At 60.2% G+C, this 19,882-nt stretch overlaps 3 protein-coding genes across 5 annotated transcripts; 2 read left to right on the top strand and 1 right to left on the bottom strand.

The window, feature by feature from the left end:
• The first annotated feature begins 213 nt into the window (after nt 1-213).
• LOC133208433 (zinc finger protein 777-like) lies at nt 214-5,163 on the top strand. Of its 2 annotated transcripts, none has more exons than XM_061346262.1 (5): nt 214-319; nt 586-954; nt 1,748-1,877; nt 2,565-2,684; nt 3,648-5,163. In XM_061346262.1, exons 1-5 carry the CDS (start codon nt 296-298, stop codon nt 4,706-4,708), a joined length of 1,704 nt encoding a protein of 567 aa, XP_061202246.1. In that variant the 5' UTR covers nt 214-295; the 3' UTR covers nt 4,709-5,163. The 2 variants fall into 2 exon arrangements, with proteins under 2 accessions (XP_061202246.1, XP_061202247.1); XM_061346263.1 differs by having other exon boundaries at nt 234-319; nt 589-954.
• A 2,107-nt stretch (nt 5,164-7,270) lies between these two features.
• Nucleotides 7,271-14,663, bottom strand: LOC133208430 (zinc finger protein 777-like). 2 transcript variants are annotated; one of them, XM_061346259.1, is made up of 8 exons: nt 14,574-14,663; nt 13,835-14,116; nt 13,456-13,582; nt 12,563-12,751; nt 10,898-11,152; nt 10,062-10,175; nt 8,343-9,160; nt 7,271-8,282 (listed from the first exon to the last, which is right to left on the bottom strand). In XM_061346259.1, exons 1-8 carry the CDS (start codon nt 14,595-14,597, stop codon nt 8,025-8,027), a joined length of 2,067 nt encoding a protein of 688 aa, XP_061202243.1. In that variant the 5' UTR covers nt 14,598-14,663; the 3' UTR covers nt 7,271-8,024. The 2 variants fall into 2 exon arrangements, with proteins under 2 accessions (XP_061202243.1, XP_061202242.1); XM_061346258.1 differs by having other exon boundaries at nt 10,062-10,178.
• A 661-nt stretch (nt 14,664-15,324) lies between these two features.
• On the top strand, nt 15,325-18,363 carry LOC133208438 (zinc finger protein 707-like). The gene is made up of 5 exons (XM_061346271.1): nt 15,325-15,501; nt 16,955-17,117; nt 17,241-17,378; nt 17,873-18,056; nt 18,184-18,363. Exons 1-4 carry the CDS (start codon nt 15,484-15,486, stop codon nt 17,953-17,955), a joined length of 402 nt encoding a protein of 133 aa, XP_061202255.1. The 5' UTR covers nt 15,325-15,483; the 3' UTR covers nt 17,956-18,056; nt 18,184-18,363.
• Nucleotides 18,364-19,882: the final 1,519 nt, after the last annotated feature.

Here is a 19,882-nt window from a genome sequence, read left to right on the forward strand (position 1 = left end):
ATGGGGGCAAGGAGGGGTTGTGATCTGGGTTAATGGGCAGGACCTGTGGCCCCTGTATGGAGGTGGAGATGGGACCGGGATGGGATGGGGACAGAAAGGGGATGAAATAGAGACGGAATGGGGATGAGGATGGGATGGGTGTGGGACTGCATGGGATGAGGATGGGATGGGATGGGATGGGATGGGATGGGATGGGATGGAAGGCCCGTCCCAGTGTGGGCCGGGCGAGGGGCGGTGCTGCGAGCGGGCCGCTAGGGGGCGCTGTGGCGCGGCGTCGGCTGCAGTGCGTGCGGCCATGTCCCGTTGGGGCCCCGCTCAGGTATGGGGGGGTGGCGGCGGCGGCTCCTCACACCTTCCCCCCCTCCACCTTCACTCCCCGCCACCGCGGGCACCGGGCGGAGGGCACCGGCCATGTCCCGATGCCGGCCCGCCGGGGTGTCAGCCCCCGGTACCTACCGGCAGGCCCGAGCGGGCCCGGAGCTGCTGTGAGGGGCGGGAGGGGCCGGGTCCGCCGGTACCGCGGCCGCACCGGCCCCGTCCTGACCCCGCCCTGGGCAGCCCCTCACCGCCCCTCCCGCCCCGCAGCAGGAGCCCGAGTGGGGGCCCGAGGCCTGGCAGCAGCTCCCGAACGCGGGCCCCGAGGGGGCGAAGCCGTCGGCGGTGCCCGAGGTGTCGCTGTGGACGGTGGTGGCGGCGGTGCAGGCGGTGGAGCGGAAGGTGGAGTCGCAGGCGCTGAGGCTGCTGAGCCTGGAGGGCAGAGCAGAGACAGCCGAGCAGAAGGTGACCGGGCTGGAGAAGGCGGTGCTGGACTTCGGCAGCCGGCTGGAGCGCCGCTGGGCCGCCCTGGCCACCCTGCTGCAGGAGAGCTCCCGCCGCCTCGACCACGTTGAGCGCCAGCTCCAGCACCGCGGTGGGCCCGGGCCCGGTATGGTCCTTGCCGGGGACGAGCCCAAGGTAATGACAGGGATGAGCTTTGGTTGATGGGGATGAGGCCACGGTGACAGGGATGGGCTCCAGGTGATGGGGACGAGACCAAGGTAACTGGGGAGGAACACCAGGCACATGGATGAGCCCACGGTGATGGGGATGAGCCCATAGTGACAGGGGTGAGCCTAAGGTAACACTGGCAGTGAGTCCTGGGTAACAGGGACAAGCCCACCATGAGCACAGGTATGGGGGATGAGCACAAGGTAGTAGGGACAAGCCCCTGCCTATGGGGACATGCCCACAGTGACGAACGGGGACAAGCTCCAACTAATGGAGACGCGCCTAAGGTCACAGGGTTGAGCACCAAATAACAAGGATGTGCCTAAGGTGGCAAACGGGAATGAGACCCAGGTAACAGGGACACGCTTAAGGCAATAGAGATGTACCCCAGGTGACCATATGGCCAGTGAGATGTGACACTGGCTCTCGTGGAGAGCTGCACAGAGCAGCTTGGTCATGGTCCCGCTGGTGCTCCAGCACACGAAGGCAGCAGGCAGAGAATTCTTGCTGTTCCCTGTCCTCAGTGAAGACGGGAAGCAGGACACAACCTCCCTGTGCATTTTCAGCCTGTTGGCTCCTACTGGTCACCGTGCCGGTGGGACAGTGCCTGTGTGAGGGGGTTGCTGCTCACCCAGCTCCTTTCCATTGGAGCTGTGGGGCTGGCACTGCTTTACCCACAGTCCGCTTCCCTGGGGGAGTGGTGGGGATTGGTGAGTGCCCGAGGTGGGAAGCACCAAGGTGGTGCCATATGTGATTTCAGATGCCAGCGGCATGCGAGGATGAGGTGGCAGGCTTGCCAGAGCAGGAATGGGGGAGCATGGACAGCCAGCAGAAGGAGATCTCCAGGATGGCGATGAAGGGGAATTACGATGAGGCTGGCGTCTTCCTTGGTGAGGATTGGTCTCTTCTCACGTGTCAGACATGTTGTCATCCCTTGGGATGGCTCCAGCTTACGGCTGTGTGTAGGCTGCTGTGTTGTCCAGGTGTTCAGAGGAGAACAGGTAGTGAGGGGTGACACCTTTACACTTTTCAGGTGCCCTTTGGTTGTGGGTGACAGCCATGCCTCGTGCTCACCCTGCTCATCCGAAGGACACTAGCAGTGCTGTCTGGGGCTGTTCAGGCACCAGATGGTCCTCTGTGAGCCCCAGCTTACCTGTTGGGCGCAGAGGAGAGCCCTCCTCACGTGCTCAGGGCAGCGTGTGGTGGGGATTTTGGGTGATGTGCCCATGGTGTGTTGTGCAGCCTGCGTTCATGCACCATTTTTTGCCAGGACATGGGCCGTACATCTGCCACCCTGTAGGGTTTTGCTGCAGCCAGTTGTACATTTTAGCACTTACTACTTTTGACTGAAATTTTAAAGGCTGAGCTCCCAACAGTCACCTGAAATCACTTGCCTGGTTGGGCTGACACCAGCCTTCTTGCTTGGATGGCACTGGGAAGTCAGAGCATCTGCTCTGGGAATCCAGGACCCCTCCGGGCACCCCACAGCTCCCACTGTGTGAGAACATCCCTTTATTGAGGGAAACTGGTGCTGGTCACGACCATCAGTGGTTCATACCACCGACTCCTCCTTTCAGGACCTGCAGATGACAGCTCCAAACCCACTCTGCTGCTGCCAGCCGAGGATAGGGAGGATCCGGGTGCGAGGACCCAGGGGCTGCCGGATGAGGGATCCATGCTGGGGCACCTCGGCTGCAGTGAGTCACAGCCACGAAGGCTGAGAGCGCCCAACAGGGACACAGCAGGGCTAGGCAGGGTTGGCACTGGGTACATTGCTCCAGTGCTGCCCGCACACTGCCACTGCCTGCCTACAAAGTGAGGGGCATGGGGCCTGCCCGCTGCTCCCACTAGAGATCTGCCAAGCCCAGCATGTCCCTGCAGGGAGTGTTTCCAGTTTTGCGTGGGGTCAGAAGGTGCTGGAAATTTAAGCCATGTGACTGGGGCTTCCTTAACACTTCTAAGACCAAATGTTTAAGCCCAGAAAAGCCCCCATGCCAGAATGAATGGAAAATGATGCCACATCCCTGGAAGTGATGCTCCATCCATGGAAGTGTTCAAGTCCAGGTTGGACAGGGCTTAGGGCAACCTGGTCTAGTGGAGTGTGTCCCTACCTGTGACAGGGTTTGGAACTGGATGGGCTTTAAGGTCCTTTCCAACCAAAACCATTCCACAATTTCATGAAAACAGGGAGGCCTGGGCAAGGCTGGGTGCGAGGGTGTCTCTGTGGCCGTTTGCCTGCAGATGGACTCTCCCTGCTGCTCCTGGAAGGTTTTGCTTCGCTCCTTTTCCCCAGACTCACCCACCTAAACTCTGCCATTCCCAACAGAACTCCTTCCAGGACAGAGTACTCTGCAGCCTCCACTTTGCCTTCCTATTTCCTCTGTTTTGGTTTATTTATTTATTGCTTTGTCAGTCCACCAAACATCCCTGAAGTTCAATGGGATACCCTGATAACCCCTAAGAGGTGCCAGCACCCTCTCCACCACCTCACATGTCCCTCTCCGACTTTGCTCTTGGTAAAACCTTCCCATTACACTTCTCATGCCACAGTTGCTGGTTCACCTTGGTGATGTGCTTGCAGGGAGGCACAGCTCCTGCTCCTGGAACTGTGAGCATGGGAGAGCTTTCCTTGCCAGGAATGAATTGCTGTCTCTTGGCAGGTGAGAACATCGTGATCAAGACAGAAGAGCAGCAGCCCCAGGAGGAAGGACCACAAGTCCTGGCTCTGCCAGAGGCACCCTCACTGAGGCTGGAAGAGGAGGTTCCCCTGAGCCAGGAGCAGCCGGTGCCCTGGGAGCACCATGCTGCCATGGATGGGCAGAAGGCAGAAGGAACGGGCTTAGGGGACTTCTGCCCAAACGAAACCACCACCCAGCTTGAATTTAAGCCCGTGGTGGTGCCAGTGGAAGCTCACCCTGCCCCAGGCTTGCCCTTCCCAACAGAGCATGTGCTTGGTGTGGGGAATGACCAGCCATTTGCCCTGTCCCAAGGCATGCCGCTGGGAGCAGAAACCAGCGCGGAGGTGGCTTCATCGCAGCTCAGCTCGGGGGAGCATCGTCCTTGCGCCCGGGGGGAAGAGCCCTGTGCGTTCCCACTGGGCTGGAAGAGCGCCCGGCTGAAGCGCAACCTCCTGGCACGGCAGCAGAGCAAGGCGAGGAAGAGCAATGGCTCCTTCATCTGCACAGCCTGCGGGAAGAGCCTGGCCCATCACGCTGCGCTGCTGCGGCACCAGCGCCTGCACACGGGCGAGCGCCCCTTCCAGTGCCCGGCCTGCGGGAAGAGCTTCAACGAGAAGTCCAACCTCAACAAGCACTACCGCATCCACACCGGGGAGCGCCCCTACCGCTGCCCTGCATGCGGCAAGGGCTTCATCCAGAAGCACCACCTCCAGAAGCACCAGCGCATCCATGGGGTACAGCTGCGGGGTGGCTGGGCAGGCCGGGCCCCACGGGCCAGCGCTGCCGGGGAGCGGCTCTACCGCTGCATCGAGTGTGCCGAGAGCTTCCCCCAGAAAGTCTCTCTGGAGGAGCATCAGCGCAGGCACACGCAGCAGCGGCCCTTCCAGTGCAGTGGCTGCACCAAGAGTTTTCGGCACCGGCAGTCTCTGAACCACCACCAGAAGATCCATGCTGTGGCCAGCTCTCCTGCTGTCAGCTTGCCAAACCACGACCGGGAGCTGGAGACCAGCCCCTGTGCCGCTTTGACCCAGGATAATCGGTAGCGTGAGGGGTGCACAAGGGAAGGGGCAGTGTTTTGTTTCTCTGGGCTGCTCCGCAGAGGTGTGGCAGCCCCCGACGATGGAACACACGAGGTGGCTGGTTTCACACCGCTGTGGGGCTGTCCACAATACTGTGGGGCTGGTGGTACCACCATGGGGCTCTGCACTGTGTGGGGCTCCAGGAGGAGGAGGAAGGAGGAAGGCTGAAGTGCTCTGCAGGCAGCAAAACATGCAGGGGGTGAAGAGACTGGCCTGAAACAGTGGAGGAGGTTCTGGGATCCGGAGCTGAGCCGGGTTGTGCCGCTGCCCTGTGATGAGGGATCTGGCTGAGGAAGAGCCATGTTGGGCACTATGAGGTGGTTGAACTCAGGGTTATTGAACACCACCAGCATGGCAGGGGTGAGGGGTAGAGGCTGGTCAGCAGCTGGGGAAGAGACACGGATAAAAGACTGGGCTGATGTGGTGGTCTCCTGATGCGCTCTGGGCTACTGGGGCAGGGAGAGGGGACCTGTGGGTACATGGCCCATGAGTTACAACTCACACCTTGACCGTGGTTGTAGTCAGGTATGCGGCTCCCACTCTGCCACCCCGCCACTTCCAATTGCTCACTCTGGTGGGGGGGAAAGCCCGGCTGTCACTCTGGTGTCAGGCAACCTGAGGATGGTTCCTTGCAATTCATACAAACCAGGAGCCCAAGTGCCACTGGGCCCTGGGCTTCACATCAGGCCGGAGGCAGCTGCATCCTTCTTGGCCAGGAGGGGAGGAATCTGAAGCTGCCCCGTGGTAATGCAGAGCTGCCTGATTGGAATGTGGAGTTGCCAGTCACAGCCTGTTCTGGGGATATGGGCCCCATGGCAATTCCCAGAGTACTGAGGGATACCTCCCTCCTGCCTGCAGCCCTGCCTGTGACAGTCAGGGCCACTCCATTGCCTGTCCTTTCCCAGTCCCTTTGCGTACTCTATCTCCTACATTCCAAAGGCTCAACCTTCCAGGTCAGAGTCCTGAGGCAGTGCTTGTCTCCCCTCGCTTTGGCCCCCACACAGCATGGCAGCTACCTCCACTGAGGGTATCCCCATGGCTTTGGTGGCCATTTCAAGTACTAGCAGAGCCCTGGAGCTGGTGGGGGAGGGACTGGGCTGCCAGGGGGCAGGATCCTGCCCCTCTGCTGGGCCCTGGGGCACACACCAGGGTGCTGGGTCCAACAAAACGGACTGGGGTAAACTGGGGGGTGTCCAGCAAGGACTGGGACAGAGGCAAAGGACCAGTGTCCCCTGCAGTGGTGGCGCATGGGCTCCTCAGTGTGATGAGAAGGGAGCAGAGGCTGTGATCCTTTATGATCCTGCTGCCCTAGGTACAGCCCTGCTTTCTGGGCTCTCCCAGCCCCACTGCACAGCTGCAGTGGCAGATGACAGCCCTGTGCATTCCCCATACATTCACCCTTGGGACATTGCCTGGGATCTTGGCCAGCCACCATACACAAAAGGGGGTGATGGAGCTGCTAGTGAGGACTCCCAGGCTCCCTCTGCCTCACTCTACCCAGGCCGAGCTAGGTTACTCCTGCACCAGCCAGGCACAGGGGTGCCATGCACATCAGGCAGACATACAGACAAATACTTTATTGATTCCATAGCCTGAGAAAAGGGTCTGGGATTTCATAGGAAATGCTGGTCCCAATCACGACAGCTTCAAAGGAAAAGCGCTGGCCAGAGGGAGAGGCCGGCCCCTCCATGCCACTTGTGCTGGCCTCAGAGGCATCACCCGCCAGCAAAACCATCACAGGTGTCATCGGAACGTACATGGGAGCTCTACCCAGGCAGGGATAACCAGTGCTGTCACTACCACACACACCCCCGCTCCAGACTCATCACCATGCGACCATGAAGTATCAATGGCCCTGCTATCCTGCAGTGCTCTGCTGCAGGCAGCCCCAGCCCTTCAAGGCCAATGTGTGTGGCACCGTCACCCCCTCATGGCAAAATGCCACATCCAGGCACTGCAATCCCAGGAACTGAGTGAAAAACCATCCCAGAGGAGCAGGGGGAGGTCTTGTGTGTCCCCAGGGAGCGGCAATGACACTGCCATGCCTCCCACGTGAGTCACCACGAATGAGGAATGGGATAAAAGCTTCTCCATGCGACGTGCATGGAGGAGTACACAGACTTGGGGGTGTCAAATAAGTACATCAAGCAAAGCAGAAAGAAAACAATCCTGAACAGAAAAACTAAGTCTCAGCAGCTCCTCTGGGCTGCATGGTGCTACCTTGCTCTGTACATGACCTAGTGTGAGGTGTCCCTGCCCACAGCAAGGGATTGGAACTAGATGATCTCAAGGTCCTTTCCAACCCAAACCATTGTGACTGCTGGGCCTGGCTTCTGTTGCTTGCCAGTCTTCCATTACCCACCTGCCTCAGGGCAGGCCTCGCTCCAGAAGCCATTTGAGGTAGCAGAACTAGTCCTCCATGGGATTAGTTACAGCGGGATTCTGCACGTGACTAAAGGAGACAACGTGCAGTTTGGAGAGCAAGGGCTTCCTTCTTTCTGCAGTGGGACAAGGTAACAGACGAGGGGAGGGTTCCTTGCGTGGAGTGCTGTAGTGCTGCAGGAGTCACCTTACCTGTGAAGTGCACCTGTCCAGGTTCGTCCTGAGAGGACTGACACTCACAGGCTCCTGTGGGCTGGCCCTGTTGCCAGAAGGGGTGTTGCTGGGACCCTGAAATCACCTGCAGCACCCTCACAGGTGAAAATGTTATGGTTTGATTTGTTCTATGGGTCTTCCGATGCAGACTGTGTCACCAGGGTGGGGTATCAGCCAAGTATGGCCAGTATACAGTGGGGTCTTGGAGATGCCACACTCTCTCCATCCAGTGTCCTGGTCAACGAACTTTATCAGTGAAGCATTCCTTGGGAATCTTGCCTGGTTCACTGGCTTGATTCCCTTCCCTCTGTCCTCTTCACCGTGTCATTGTGTTTCCACGCACAAGGGACCATCAAGTAACGGGTGATCAGCTGCTGTTTGCAATTCCTCTCTCTGGCTGCAGTAGATGTAGCTGATGATTCCCCAGAAAGGTCTGCTTGGGAAAACTTGGGGCAAAAGCCAGTAGACACAAGAGTCCAAGGAATGGCAAAGGGGTTTGGATCACTGGAGGCTTCTGTAATTTGCTGATTATGGTGCTTCCAAGCTTATGGTTCCTTCTACAATTCAGGAAAGCTCCTAAAATCCAACGGACAGATGGTTCACAATCCCAGTGTCTCACCATGTGCAATATCAGTGCTCATGCCGTTCCTCTCTAAGGTCACGAGCAGTTTGGCTCTGCCCATCATTATTTCTCCATCAGCTTTGAAACCACTGCCCTGTTCCCCAGCCTAACCACAGGCTGGACGCCTTGCCCAGCCCAGCCATGGGAGCTCACGTCCAGCCTGAGGTCTGCCAGGCCGAGCGGGAGCACGTTTGCTGGTACAGCTTTGGCTGGAGGGCTCACGTTCCTCTCGGATGCCTCAGCTAGCGAGTGAGAAACACTCGTGCTCATGGGCACCTCTGGGGCTTCTTGTGGCTGGGGCTGCTGGGACACTGGCTCGCTCTGCTGGACCACTGGCACGCTCTGCTGGACCACTGGCACGCTCTGCTGGACCACTGGCACGCTCTGCTGGACCACCACAGCCTTCTGGCGCTCGTGTATCTTCTCGTGGCGCAAGAGGTGGGTTTTGCGGGTGAAGCACTTCTTGCAGATGGAGCAGCAGTGCGGCCTCTCCTGCGTGTGGGTCTGCAGGTGCCGATGGAGGTTATAGGTGCAAGAGAAGATCCTTTTGCAAAGGTTGCATTTCATTACAGGCTTCTTCTGAGTCTTAGGGCTCTGCTGCCGGGAGAAATACGTGCTGGACAGGCTCGGGCTGTCCACCTCCTCCTTAGGCTGGGCCAGCCAGGGCCCTCCCCCTGCACAGGTCCTGCTGGCCAGGCTGCGGGCATCTCTGCAGAGAGTCCCACAGAACTTCCCCCTGGGCCGGATCCTCAGCTCGGGGTGGACATTCCCCCACACCTTGGCCCCAAAGGCCCTGTCTTTTATGTGGATGCTCTGGTGAAGGTCGAGGTGGCGTTTGTCCGTGAAGCTGATCTCGCACATGGCGCACTCGTAGGGCCCCTCTTTGGCGTGGCTCCGCTGGTGAATGATGAGGTTGATCTTCAGGCGGAAGCGCTTCCCACACTCGGTGCAGGGGTGCGACCACTCGCGCACATACCCGCGCCGGCAGTTGCCCATCAGCAGGCTGTTGTTCGCGCACCGGCTCGGCTTCTTCTTGCTCTTAGCCTTGCCCTGCTCGCTTCTGGGGCCGCTGGGGAAAGCCGTGCTTGAAGAGGCTGCGGAAACACCTTGTAACACTGTAGGCTCCTCTTCCTTCACCTTGACGTTTTTAGGAGCAGCTTTGTCACGTGCCGGTTCCTTTTCCGTTAATAAACCTTCCTCTGAAACAGAACACACGCATTGGTGATTCACGCTCTCCAGACAAACCCAGGTTCAGTTCCAAAGCACTGAGCAGGTTTTTACCTTAGCTTTTGGGAGCTACCACCAACTGTGAGAGAAGAGTTTGGAAGGGCACAACTGGCGCCGCCACAACGTCCTGAGCCACTCAGTGTGGTCTCAGGGGGTCCCAGGAAGAACCAGGCTGTGGTCTGCTGCCATGCCAGCACAGAGGCATCTGCCTCCAAAATCATGACACCAGTGACAGCCACAAGACGTAGCAGAAAAGAAGGTCACTGAAGAACTGACAGCCTGCAGTACTATGAGCTCTTCACTTCTGTCGAGCTTGGGTCTGCCAGCAAACCCCAAATGTTGTAGCCAAACCAGCCCTCCTCGTGAGGGCTGTGACAAACTACCCACCTCCCCTGCATCCCAGCCATTGAGCTGGCGTGAGCAGTTCCCAGACCCAGTGCCAGAAACAGGTTCCGAGCCCCTGACGAGGGAAGTGCTCTGTGTATTAGCTTGGCAAAGCTTCAGGACCAGAACAGAGGGTGTCTGCACACAGCCACCCTGCTTCCTGCACCCCCTGCTCCCAGCATGGAGAACTGGGCCATGCCACAGGAAGCTCAAGGCCAGCTCTACGACAGCACAGCAGAGCTGGAGGAAGGAAGTGTGCTACCACTGCCAGCTCTTCCTCAGTTTCTGATAGAAGGAACTGCGACTGGCCCGTAGCTCTTTCCATACAGACGATGGGGCTGAAATGGCCAATGCCAGTCCCCTGCCTTGCTCAGTGATCAAAGGGAGGCTTGAAACTTTCTTCTCCCTCCCCATTTCCAGCACATTAGTCAGCTGGTAGCTGCTTCCTGCCTGCAGCACCCCGTGTCTCCCCAGCCTAGAGTTACTCACTGGTGCTGGGCTCAGCCGGGTTCTCTCGCGTCTTCGGTGCGGGCTGTTTCCCACTCCGCAGCTGTTTTTTCTGGGCAGGCAGGGACGTGACGTCCATCACCAGGATGGGGAGTTCTGCTGGCAGAAAAGAGCAACTGTAAAGACCCATGGAGAGCTCCCATCTTTCTGCTTTGGTGGAATACTGTGTTGGGAGCATGGAGAAGAGACAGAAAGCTGCAGCTCAAGAAGCCATGACATGTTTTAGCAGGGGAGGTTTAGGTTGGATATTAGGAACATTTTCTTCATCAAAGGGTTGTCAAGCATTGGAACAGGCTGCCCAGGGATGTGGGGGCGTCACCATCCCTTCTGGTATTTACAAGACTTGTAAACATGGTGCTTTAGGGACATGGGTTTGCGGTAGACTTGGCAGTGCTGGGTTAACAGTTGGACTCAATGATCTTAAAGGCCTTTTCCAATCCAAACAATTCTGTGATTCTATGGAAAGCACGTGAGATGTTAGAAGGAACAGGAGCGAAGCCACACACAAGGACCAGAAGCAAAGGGAGGGCTGGGAGGAGAGAAACCCAGGCGCTATGTGCTGTCACCTCTGGAGGGCAGCCTCATCCCTCCTAAACCCTTCCTCATCAATTCCACGGGCAGCATTCCCACATCCCCTTGAGTTTAATGCCTCGAACCCTTTCTGCTTTCCATGGCAGCACCTTGACAACACACCCCAAGGCTTCTCGCTTTCCCTGCTGATGCTTCTTTTAAGCACAGTGACCTGCTGGGAGCCCTCCTGAAAGCTGGCACAAGAACAGCCCAGGTAAACACATCCCACTGACACCCACCAAACTCACCTCTGTTACCTTCCACGGGGTCTTTATCTTTTCCCAAAGCCTTCTTCACCTGGTTCATCTCTTCTGGCGTCTGTTGGGGCTTCTGACCATCCATAATGCCTGTCTGAGGAGCCTTCTGCCTGGCTTTACTGCGTGTCTGTGGGGGCTCATCACCCACCTTGGCACGTCTACGTGGGAGCTTTGAGACATCTTTGGCACGGACCTCTTCATTCCTCTCGATATGGGAGGGGACGTCAGGCTTGGACATAGTATTCTCTGCTCAGGGGACAAAGGACAGTGTGTTTTATTAGGATCTGGATGCACTTTTATCCTGTCAAACTCCAGAAGCGATGCTTCTCTCCCTAGAGAGCTGGCAGGAAGTGCAGGTGACTGAACAGAGTTACTGAGATCTTCAGTAAGAGAACATGAAAATCCCTAAGGAGAGGGACAGCTTCTCTCTAGGCAACATCTTTTTTCTCTCTTCCTGCGAGCACTTGACAAAACAACCCCCAAAGACACACCTGGGGCTCGTATAGTTTCTGTTAGTGCTCCCCAAAGGACAGAGCCTGCCCTTTGCCCCTCATCAACACTCACCCAGCCTCTCTTGGGGCTTCTTTCACCCCAACTCATCAGTCCTCCAGGAATGAGCTCTCCATCACAGCTCTACCCACATGTCTCCTCTTCTCCTGGCTCTGCCCATCCCTTTCAAGCCTTCACACTGAACAATTGATTTTCCGGCTCTCCCATGCCATGCCACCCAGCTCTCCTCACTTCTGCTCCCCAGCAGCACTAGCAGGGCTGCTCCAGCCTCCTCCTCTGTCGTGGCTTAAGCCCAGCTGGTAACTCAGAACCACACAAGTGCTCGCTCACTCCCCACCCCAACATTCTTTCTACCCCCGTTCCTGAAGGGATGGGAGGGAGAATCAAAAGAATGTAACTCCCATGGGTTGAGATAAGAGCAGTCCAGTAACTAAGGTATAACACAAATCACTGCTACTGCCAGCAATAGTAATAATGGTAAGGGAAATAACAAGGGAAGAGAATACAACCGCTCACCACCCGCCGACCGATACCCAGCCTGACCGAGCAGTGCTCTAACCCTTCCGGGTAGCTGCCCCCAGTGCTACATCCTGGGCATGCCGTGCTGTGGTATGGAATACCTCTTTGGCTAGTTTGGGTCAGGTGTCCTGTCCCTGCTTCCTCCTGGCTTTCACTCCTCCCTGGCAGAGCGTGAGAATGAGAAAGACCTCGGTCAGAGTAAACATCACTGAGCAGCAACTGAAAACATCGGTGTTATCAGTGCTGTTCCCAGGCTGAAGGTGAAAACCACAGCACTGCACCAGCTACTAAGAAGGAGAAAAATGACTGCTACTGCTGAACCCAGGACACTGCAGGTTCCCAGACTCCTCCCTTCCAACTGTGCCTCCTCCCTCACCAAGGCAAGGAGGAGCAGTTTTGGAAGGCCAAGGTTCATGCATGCAATCAGGTGAAGGAGGATTTCTGAACTGCATGGAAACAGGACTGGAAGGGACCACAAGACTCAGGTCCCTCCACTCCGAGCTCCATCCCAGCCCCTCCCAACAGGCTTTGTCTGTTTTTCTCATGGGATTCATCTGACCGAGCATAAATATTCCTGATAAAGCTAAGACAGGAAGCTCCATGTCTTCCTGGCACCACCTTGCTCACCTCTGTTAGCTTCCATGGGAACTTCATCTTCTTCCAAAGCCTCTTCCACCTGGTCATCCTCCTCTGGTGCCTGTGGGGGCTCCTGATCCTCTCTGATACATGTCTGTGGGGACTCCTGGCCGTCTTTGGTGCAGAGCTCTTCACCTCTCTCGATCCGGCAGAGGATGTCAGGCTTGGACACGGCATAGTCTGCTCAGGGGCCAGAGGACAGTGTGTTTTGTTGGGAACTGCCTGCACCTCTATTCCATCAAGCTCCCAACCATTTCCAGGCAATCCTTCTCTCCCTAACACCAGATGATGTAGAAAGGAAGTGCTGTGTTCTTGCCCTGTGGCAGGACCCACCTTTGGGCACAGCTGGAGCTTAGCTACTGAGAAGCTCTTAAGTAACAGAACATGAACTAAAATCTCAAGGAGCGGGAAAGGCTTTGTCTTGAAGGTTTCCTCCCATTCCAACTCTAACTCCCTCCAAGAGCAATTCTTGAGCTACCCATCTGGTGTCAGGACAGAAAATCTCTCAGCCCAAGTCATCCAAGAACATGCTGGATGTCCTTACAAAGACTGAGCACCACTAGGCTGGTTCTTCACGAAGGCAGATGGAAACTTCCCTGCCGCTTTACAGCGGGGCTGAACACACTGAACACAAGAACTGGTTCAAGGTGCAATTATCAGATTTCAGTCAAGTAATTCCTGCACTGTGCTGGAAGCTCACGATGCTTCCTTGACCCTGGAAACCCCTTTGCACTGCAGGAATGTCTCACACAAAACCATGCAACCCAAGACTCTGGACCCTGTCCATTCTTGGAAAGCAGGAGGGAGGGGAAACAGGTGCGTTTGACAGCTCAGACAAGCTCTGCTCCCTACAGGCAACATCCAGCCCACCCCGTGTACCTTACCCAGGGAGATCAGTGTCTCGTAGTTGCCCCTCATCACAGCCCTGTACAGATCCTTCTGCCAGCAGTCCAGTCGCTCCCACTCCTGCTCGTTGAAGTACACTGAAATGTCATCGAACGTCAGTGGCACCTGGCATCACAAGGATCACACACTCAGCGACTTCCAATGTCGTTGAATAACCGGAAACACACAACCACACTGGAAACTGGTGTGTGCCTGGCTTGGCTTTGGCTGCTGGAGCTCAGCGTGCCCAACCACATCAGAGCTGCTGCACCCCGAGTCCAGGACTCCCAGGTGCTCAGCCTGGATCGCTCCAGTGTTCCCTAACCCCCCTGCGCAAGCTCAGCAGGTGCTCCCAGGGGCCAGGCTGGCCACTGTTACCTTGGGGATCTCACCCCGAGAACCGGGGGGCAGCCGCAGGATCCAGAAGTTCCTGTTCTTGAGGAGGTTCTCCACATTGTCGAGCCGCTGCTGGAGCTGCCCATAGTCCTGCAGGAGGCCGCCCAGGGCTGCCAGGTTACTGCGCAGCTCCCCGACCAGGTTCTCGCAGGCCAGCAGCCTCCGCTCTGCCCTCTCCGTCCGGCTCCACAGCTCCTGCAGCTGCTGGGTCTCCGCCTGCCCTGCCGCAGCCCGTGGCCCCATGGCCTGCACCGCCTTCTGCTGCTGGGCACCCAAGTCCCAAAGGAGAAATGGGAACTGAAGGGTGGAGGCCTTGCCCTGGCCAAAGGGCAGCCAGGGCCTGGAGACCCACTCGTGGTGCCCCCCCCCTCAAGGGACACCCACAACCCCACATCCCCCGGGGGACCTGCCATCCCCTGAATGTGCCCCCCACACACTCCCAGGCCCAGTACCCCTGAGGGACAACCCCAACAGGACCTCCCCAGCCCCAAATCCCCCAGTACTGGCATCCCTGGGCGGTCCCCAGACCCACCTCCCCGTGAACTGCCTCCCCTGGGACGCCTCCCTCATCCCAGGACCAGCACCCCTGAAGGACCACCCTTCCAGCCCCCCTCCCCTGGGCCCGGCCCCAGCGCCCCAGGCCTGGCGCTGGGCCCGGGCAGACCCGTCCCGCGGCACCCCGCGGCCTCGACGCCCGGCCCCGGCGGGGCGCGGCCCTCACCTGAGCGCAGCCCCGACGGGACATGGCGCTCCGGATCGGACCCGCGCACCCTGCGGCAGCGGCGGGCCGGCAGGAAGCACCGCCTGAAGGGGCGGGGCCCCGCGGGGGAGAGCGCCCCCTTGCGGCCGGGAGGAGAAGGAGCTGGCTGGACGGAGGGGGCGGGCTGTGACTCCGGGGAGCGACGGGACGAGGGGAGCGACCCCAATGCCACCAAGGCACGGACCCCACTCACTGCCCCTGTGCCCTGGTACCACCGGCCCCCTGCGCTCCACGGGCTCCCCGGCACTCCCCGTGCCACCGGGACCCGGTGCAACAGACCTCACGCACCCTATAGGATGTCCGGACCCCCAGCACCATTGGCCCCATAGGCTGTGCCAATGCCCCGGTGCCCCTGAACCTCTCGGTGCCACCTAACCCCGCACCTCATTGACTGTCCCGGTGCCATGGACCGCCGGTGCCACCGACACCCCGCACTCGACAGACTCCCCCGGCACCCCCGGTGTCACCGGTCCCAGCACCCTATTGACTCTCCCGGTCCCCCAGTGCCACCCATCCCGCACTCCACTGTCTGCCCCGCACCCGCCGGTGCCACCGAGCCCAGGACCCCATTGGCTGTCCCAGTGTCACCGAGCCCAGCCCCACACCTCCCGCCGGACGCCCCGTGCCGCGCCGGTCCCTCGGTGCCATCGCACCCCCTGCTCCGGGGACAGGATGAGCCCCGGCACCGGCCCTGCCCCACCGGGGCGGGGGGAGCGGAGGCACCCACCCGGGGCTGCTGCACCGCGGTCCCGCTCCGAGCCGGGCCGGGGGAGGAGCCGGGAGCCGGGAGCCGGGAGTGGGGAGTGGGAAGCGGGGCTGCTCCGCCGCTGGTTGCCGTCCGGGAGCGGGCACCGGAGCAGCCCCCCGAGCCATGGCCGCGCCTCGGCAGGTAGGACCGGGAGAGCACCGTGAGGGGAGCATCGCGATGGGGAGAACAGGGATGGGGAGAGCACCGGGGAGAGGAGAGCACTGACATGGGGAGAACAGCAGGATGGGGGAACACTGGGATTGGCGGAGGATCCTACATAGGGAGCACTAGGGAGGGGAGCACTGGGAGATTGGGAGATCAGTGGGAAATTGGGAAATTAGGATTGGGAGATGACTGGGATGGGGAGAGCATTGGTATAAGGGGAACAGCGGTATGAGGGGAGCACCAGGATGGGGAGCAAGAGGATGGGGAGAGCTCCAGCATGGGGAGCAGTGGGATAGTGGGGAGCAGCAGGATGATGGGGAGCAACAGGATGATGGGGAGCAACAGGATGGTGGGGAGCAACAGGGTGGGGAGCAGTGGGATGGGGAGCAACAGGATGAGGAGCAAGGGGATGGGGAGCAAGGGGATAGTGAAGAGCAGAGGGATGGGGAGGAGTTGGGTGGGGAGCAGCATGATATGGGAGCAACAGGGATGGGGGGCAACAAGATGAGGAGCAGGGGGATGGGGAGCAGTGGGATGGGGAGGAGCTGGATGGGGAGCAGCAGGATGTGAGAGTAGTGGGATGGGGGTAGTAACAGGATGAGGAGCAGCAGGATGGTGGAGAGCACAGGAATGGGGAGCAGTGGGATGGGGAGCAGCACTATGCAGGGAGCAACAGGGTGGGGAGCAGTGGGATGGGGAGGAGCTGGATGGGGAGGAGCACTGGGATGGGGAGCAGTGGGATGTGGGAACACCACTGGAACAGTTTTGGGAGAGGATCCAGCTGGCAGCATGGGGCTGGGGTGCTGCCTGTCCTGCCCTGTCCTGTCCTGCCCTGTCCCATCCCAGAGGTCACTGTCCCACCAGGGTGGTTGCAGGCACAGCAGAAGTGGGGCCAAGGGTCATGGGGTGCTGCTAGTCTGGCTGCTACTGTGGGCAAATGGGGCTCATGTGCAGGCTCGGGGTGGAATTCAGGGGCTGGTCTATGCCAGGGCTGCTCCCCACATCCATGGAGCTCCAGGGGATCCCTGTCTTGTCAAATCCTCACACATCTGGTTCCAGCAGGACAGGTACAGTGACACGGAGCTGGCAACAACCATCACATGCGTTGGGCCCCTGCCCAGGCGGCGCAGGGAGGGAAAGGTTGGACGACGTGATCCCTGCTGCAAATACCACGGTGTCAGGGCAGGTTATCCCATGGGCTCCCTGACGAGCGGGAAGCATGCAGGGACCTGTCAGCCAGCGTGATGGGAAGTGTGTTGGGAGCATGCTGGGAAGCCCTCGCCTCCATGCCCATTGGGATGGGTGCACCAGCCCCGGAGCGCAGTGTGGCTGCTCACACTCACCATCCCTGCACACCCAGGCCCACCTCGGGTCCTGCTGCTGCTCACTGTGGCTCTGTGGTTTATTCCCTGCTCTGCCCCCCCGGCAGGAAGAGGGCTGGGACCCCCCAGTCGCATCCCCGCAGGCACCGGTGACATTCGAGGACGTGGCAGTGCGGTTCTCAGCAGAGGAGTGGGAGCTGATGGAGGAATGGCAGCGGGAGCTGCACCGGGAGGTGACAGAGGGGACATCCCAGCTGCTGGCATCCCTCGGTAGGGCCCTGCCCAGCCCTGGTCCCAACCATAGCAGGGACAGTGTGTGGGTCCCACTCATCTGGCCAAAGGGAGCTCAGTGTGGGGGCTGCCTTGCCTGACCCCCACCTGCCCTGTCCCCAGGACCCCCCAGCAGCCCAGCCCTCGCTGCCCTGGTGCGCCTGGTGAAGGAGATCCCCGAGTTTCTCTTCGGTGGCCCCAGGGCTGATGTGGAGCCGGGTGCCAACACCAGCGGGGACACTGAGCGGATGGGCGTCAATGGTGAGCACTGGGGCTGTGCAGGTGGGTGAGAGCGAGCCTGGTCCTGCCCCAGTGGGCACTGGCGACACAGGGGCTCTGCCTTGGTGCCTGGCAGGGTGTGAGGGCGAAGGTGTGAGTGCCAAAGGTGAAGCCACCCCACAGACCCCACCAGCTCTGGCTCCACCATTGGGGTTCCAGGGAGCCAACTGCTGAGCTGCACCCCAGCTGTGCCCTGGGCAAAGGATTCCCAGGAGCATCCAGCCCTGAGCAGGGCTTTCTCCTGATGCTGACACTGGCATTGCCGCAGTGCAGGGGTCTCCCTTGGGGTAGCCACTCACCAGACCCGGTCACCACAGAGCGGGGCCGTGTGGTGGAACCAAGGACGCCAGCATGGGGATGAGGGGCTGCAGGCGTCAGGTACTGAGGGTCTGGGCATCCCACAGGCCCCAGTGCGGTGTGTCCGGGGGTGTCCTCCCGCTACTGGGGATGCCAGGGGCTGGAATTTGCTTTCACAGGTACCATGGAGACGCCATCCGAGAGCTGCCTGCTCCGCAGCCTGGAGAGGTGCCTGGAGGAGCTGGCGGGGATGGGGGTCTGACCCCTCTGTTCCCCCAGCAAGCAGCCTCTACGGCCCCACTGAGAGGCATCAGGAAGAGCCCGGTGGTCCCCGGCCTCTGTGTGAGAGGCTCTCACTCAGAGGTGTGGCATGGCATGGCATCGTGCCCATGCTTTGGCATGAGTGCCCATGCACGGCACTGAGCGCACGCCACAGCACAGCATGGCATGGTACACTGTGCACAGCATGGGATGATGTGGCATGGCACAGCATGGCACAGCATGGCACAGCGTGGTGTGACAGGACTCGGTGCTGGTTTCCAGCATCTGCGGTGGCAGTTGGATGGAGCTGCCTGGACCCTGTGCTTGGGGGTGCGGGTACCACCGGATGTCCCCCATGGGAAGCAGCAGGGATGTGCTCTGTGCCCGGGAGTGATGGCATGCCTTGGGCTGCAGGGAGGGCTCCGCCATGGTGAGCCAGGTCCCATTGGCTCTTGCCCTGAGCGTGTCCCGCAGGCTCCGGGGGGCTGATCCCTGTCAGGGTGCCCCTGGGAGGGGGACACCCATGTGGGGGTCTGAGCTTTGGGAGAACACCCCGGGGGTTCAGGTCCCCAAGGAGCACCCCTGCATCCCTTTGGTGTCTGTTCCCTGCGGATCCCCTTGTGCTGGGAGGGGGATGCTGAGGGCCCCTCCACCCCTCACACCTTGGGGTGACACCGCAGGGGGCTCACCAGCTGGGAGTGTGGGGCAGAGCCCCCTGCAACGCCTTCAGGAGTGCCTGTGGGGCATCGGCATCCCCGACCCCATCCGAGCCTGGCCAGCAGCTGCCAGTGGCAGCGCGTCAGTGGCAGGGGGGCAGTGGCTCTTGTTGGTGTGAGGGGCCAGGGCCCCGGTGGGAGAAGGGGGTGGAACCCTGGGGGGATGGAATGGCCGTGCTGGATCCGTGGTGATGGCGGTTCTGGGCTGTGGTGCTGTGCAGGGATGACCCCATGGCCCCAGGTCCCCTCTCCTGTGTGCCCCGTGGTGCAGAGCAGGGCAATGGCCAGGTCTCAGCATTGCCCTGACCTGGTGGCCCCTTATCCCCTGGAGCTGGGACACACATGGGGCCCTGTGCCAGCACTGGGAACAGGCAGCCCAACGAGATGGGTGGGTTTTGGGGGCTGACAGGTTGGCTGTGCCACTTCCCAGGGGTGACAGCACCAGCAGTGCCCCCCCAGAGCCCCACTGAGACCCAAGTGTTGGGTGTATCCATCATCACCGTGTGCAGGGACCCCCATCATGCCAGCGGCACCCGGCCACCCGCCACCATGGGGACAGTGACCAAGAGACCCTTGGCTGAAGGTACCGGGGAGCTGGGGCCGGGCTGGGGATGGCATGGGAGGGAGCACGAGGGCATGGGCTGAGCTCCCACCTGCAGCTCGCAGTGGGTGCCATGTCCCCAATGGGCTCCAGCATGTGTCCCAGCGGCAGCACCAGGGTGAGCTCGCCCAAGAAGAGTGACCCCAGAGAGAGCCCCCCAGCCCCTCGGCGAGGCGCAGCACCCATGGGCTGTGGTTGGTGATGTCCATGTGCCCGTGGTGGCGGAGGAGCTGCACCGGGAGCTGTGTGGTGTGCGGAGACACCACAGGGCTGGGCACGGGAGCTGCCTGCTCTCCCCCGTGGCCACCGGCACCTCCGCCATGCCGCCCAGTGCCCGCAGGGCTGGTGCCGGGTGCTGGAGACCGGCTCCCGGCTCCCCCATGGTGCAGGAGGTGCCATCGCCATCAGCTCCCTGCAGACCGAGCTGCTGCCAGCCCTGGCACAGCCGCAGCTCCATGACCTGCTCCGCTTCACCAACACAATGGTGCCAACGCGGGCAGCCCACGGGTGCCCCCAGCCCCACAGCTGGGCCGGTGCCCATCTCACCATTGTTCCCATTGCCTGTCCCCACCATGGCGGGCCTGCCACACATCTCATCCCCTAGGGTGCAG

The sequence above is a fragment of the Neopsephotus bourkii genome, unplaced genomic scaffold (genome assembly GCF_033783945.1).
Source record: "Neopsephotus bourkii isolate Nb327-2 ecotype Australia unplaced genomic scaffold, CSIRO-AGI_Nbou_v1 NB_272, whole genome shotgun sequence".
Lineage (NCBI taxonomy): Eukaryota > Metazoa > Chordata > Aves > Psittaciformes > Psittacidae > Neopsephotus > Neopsephotus bourkii.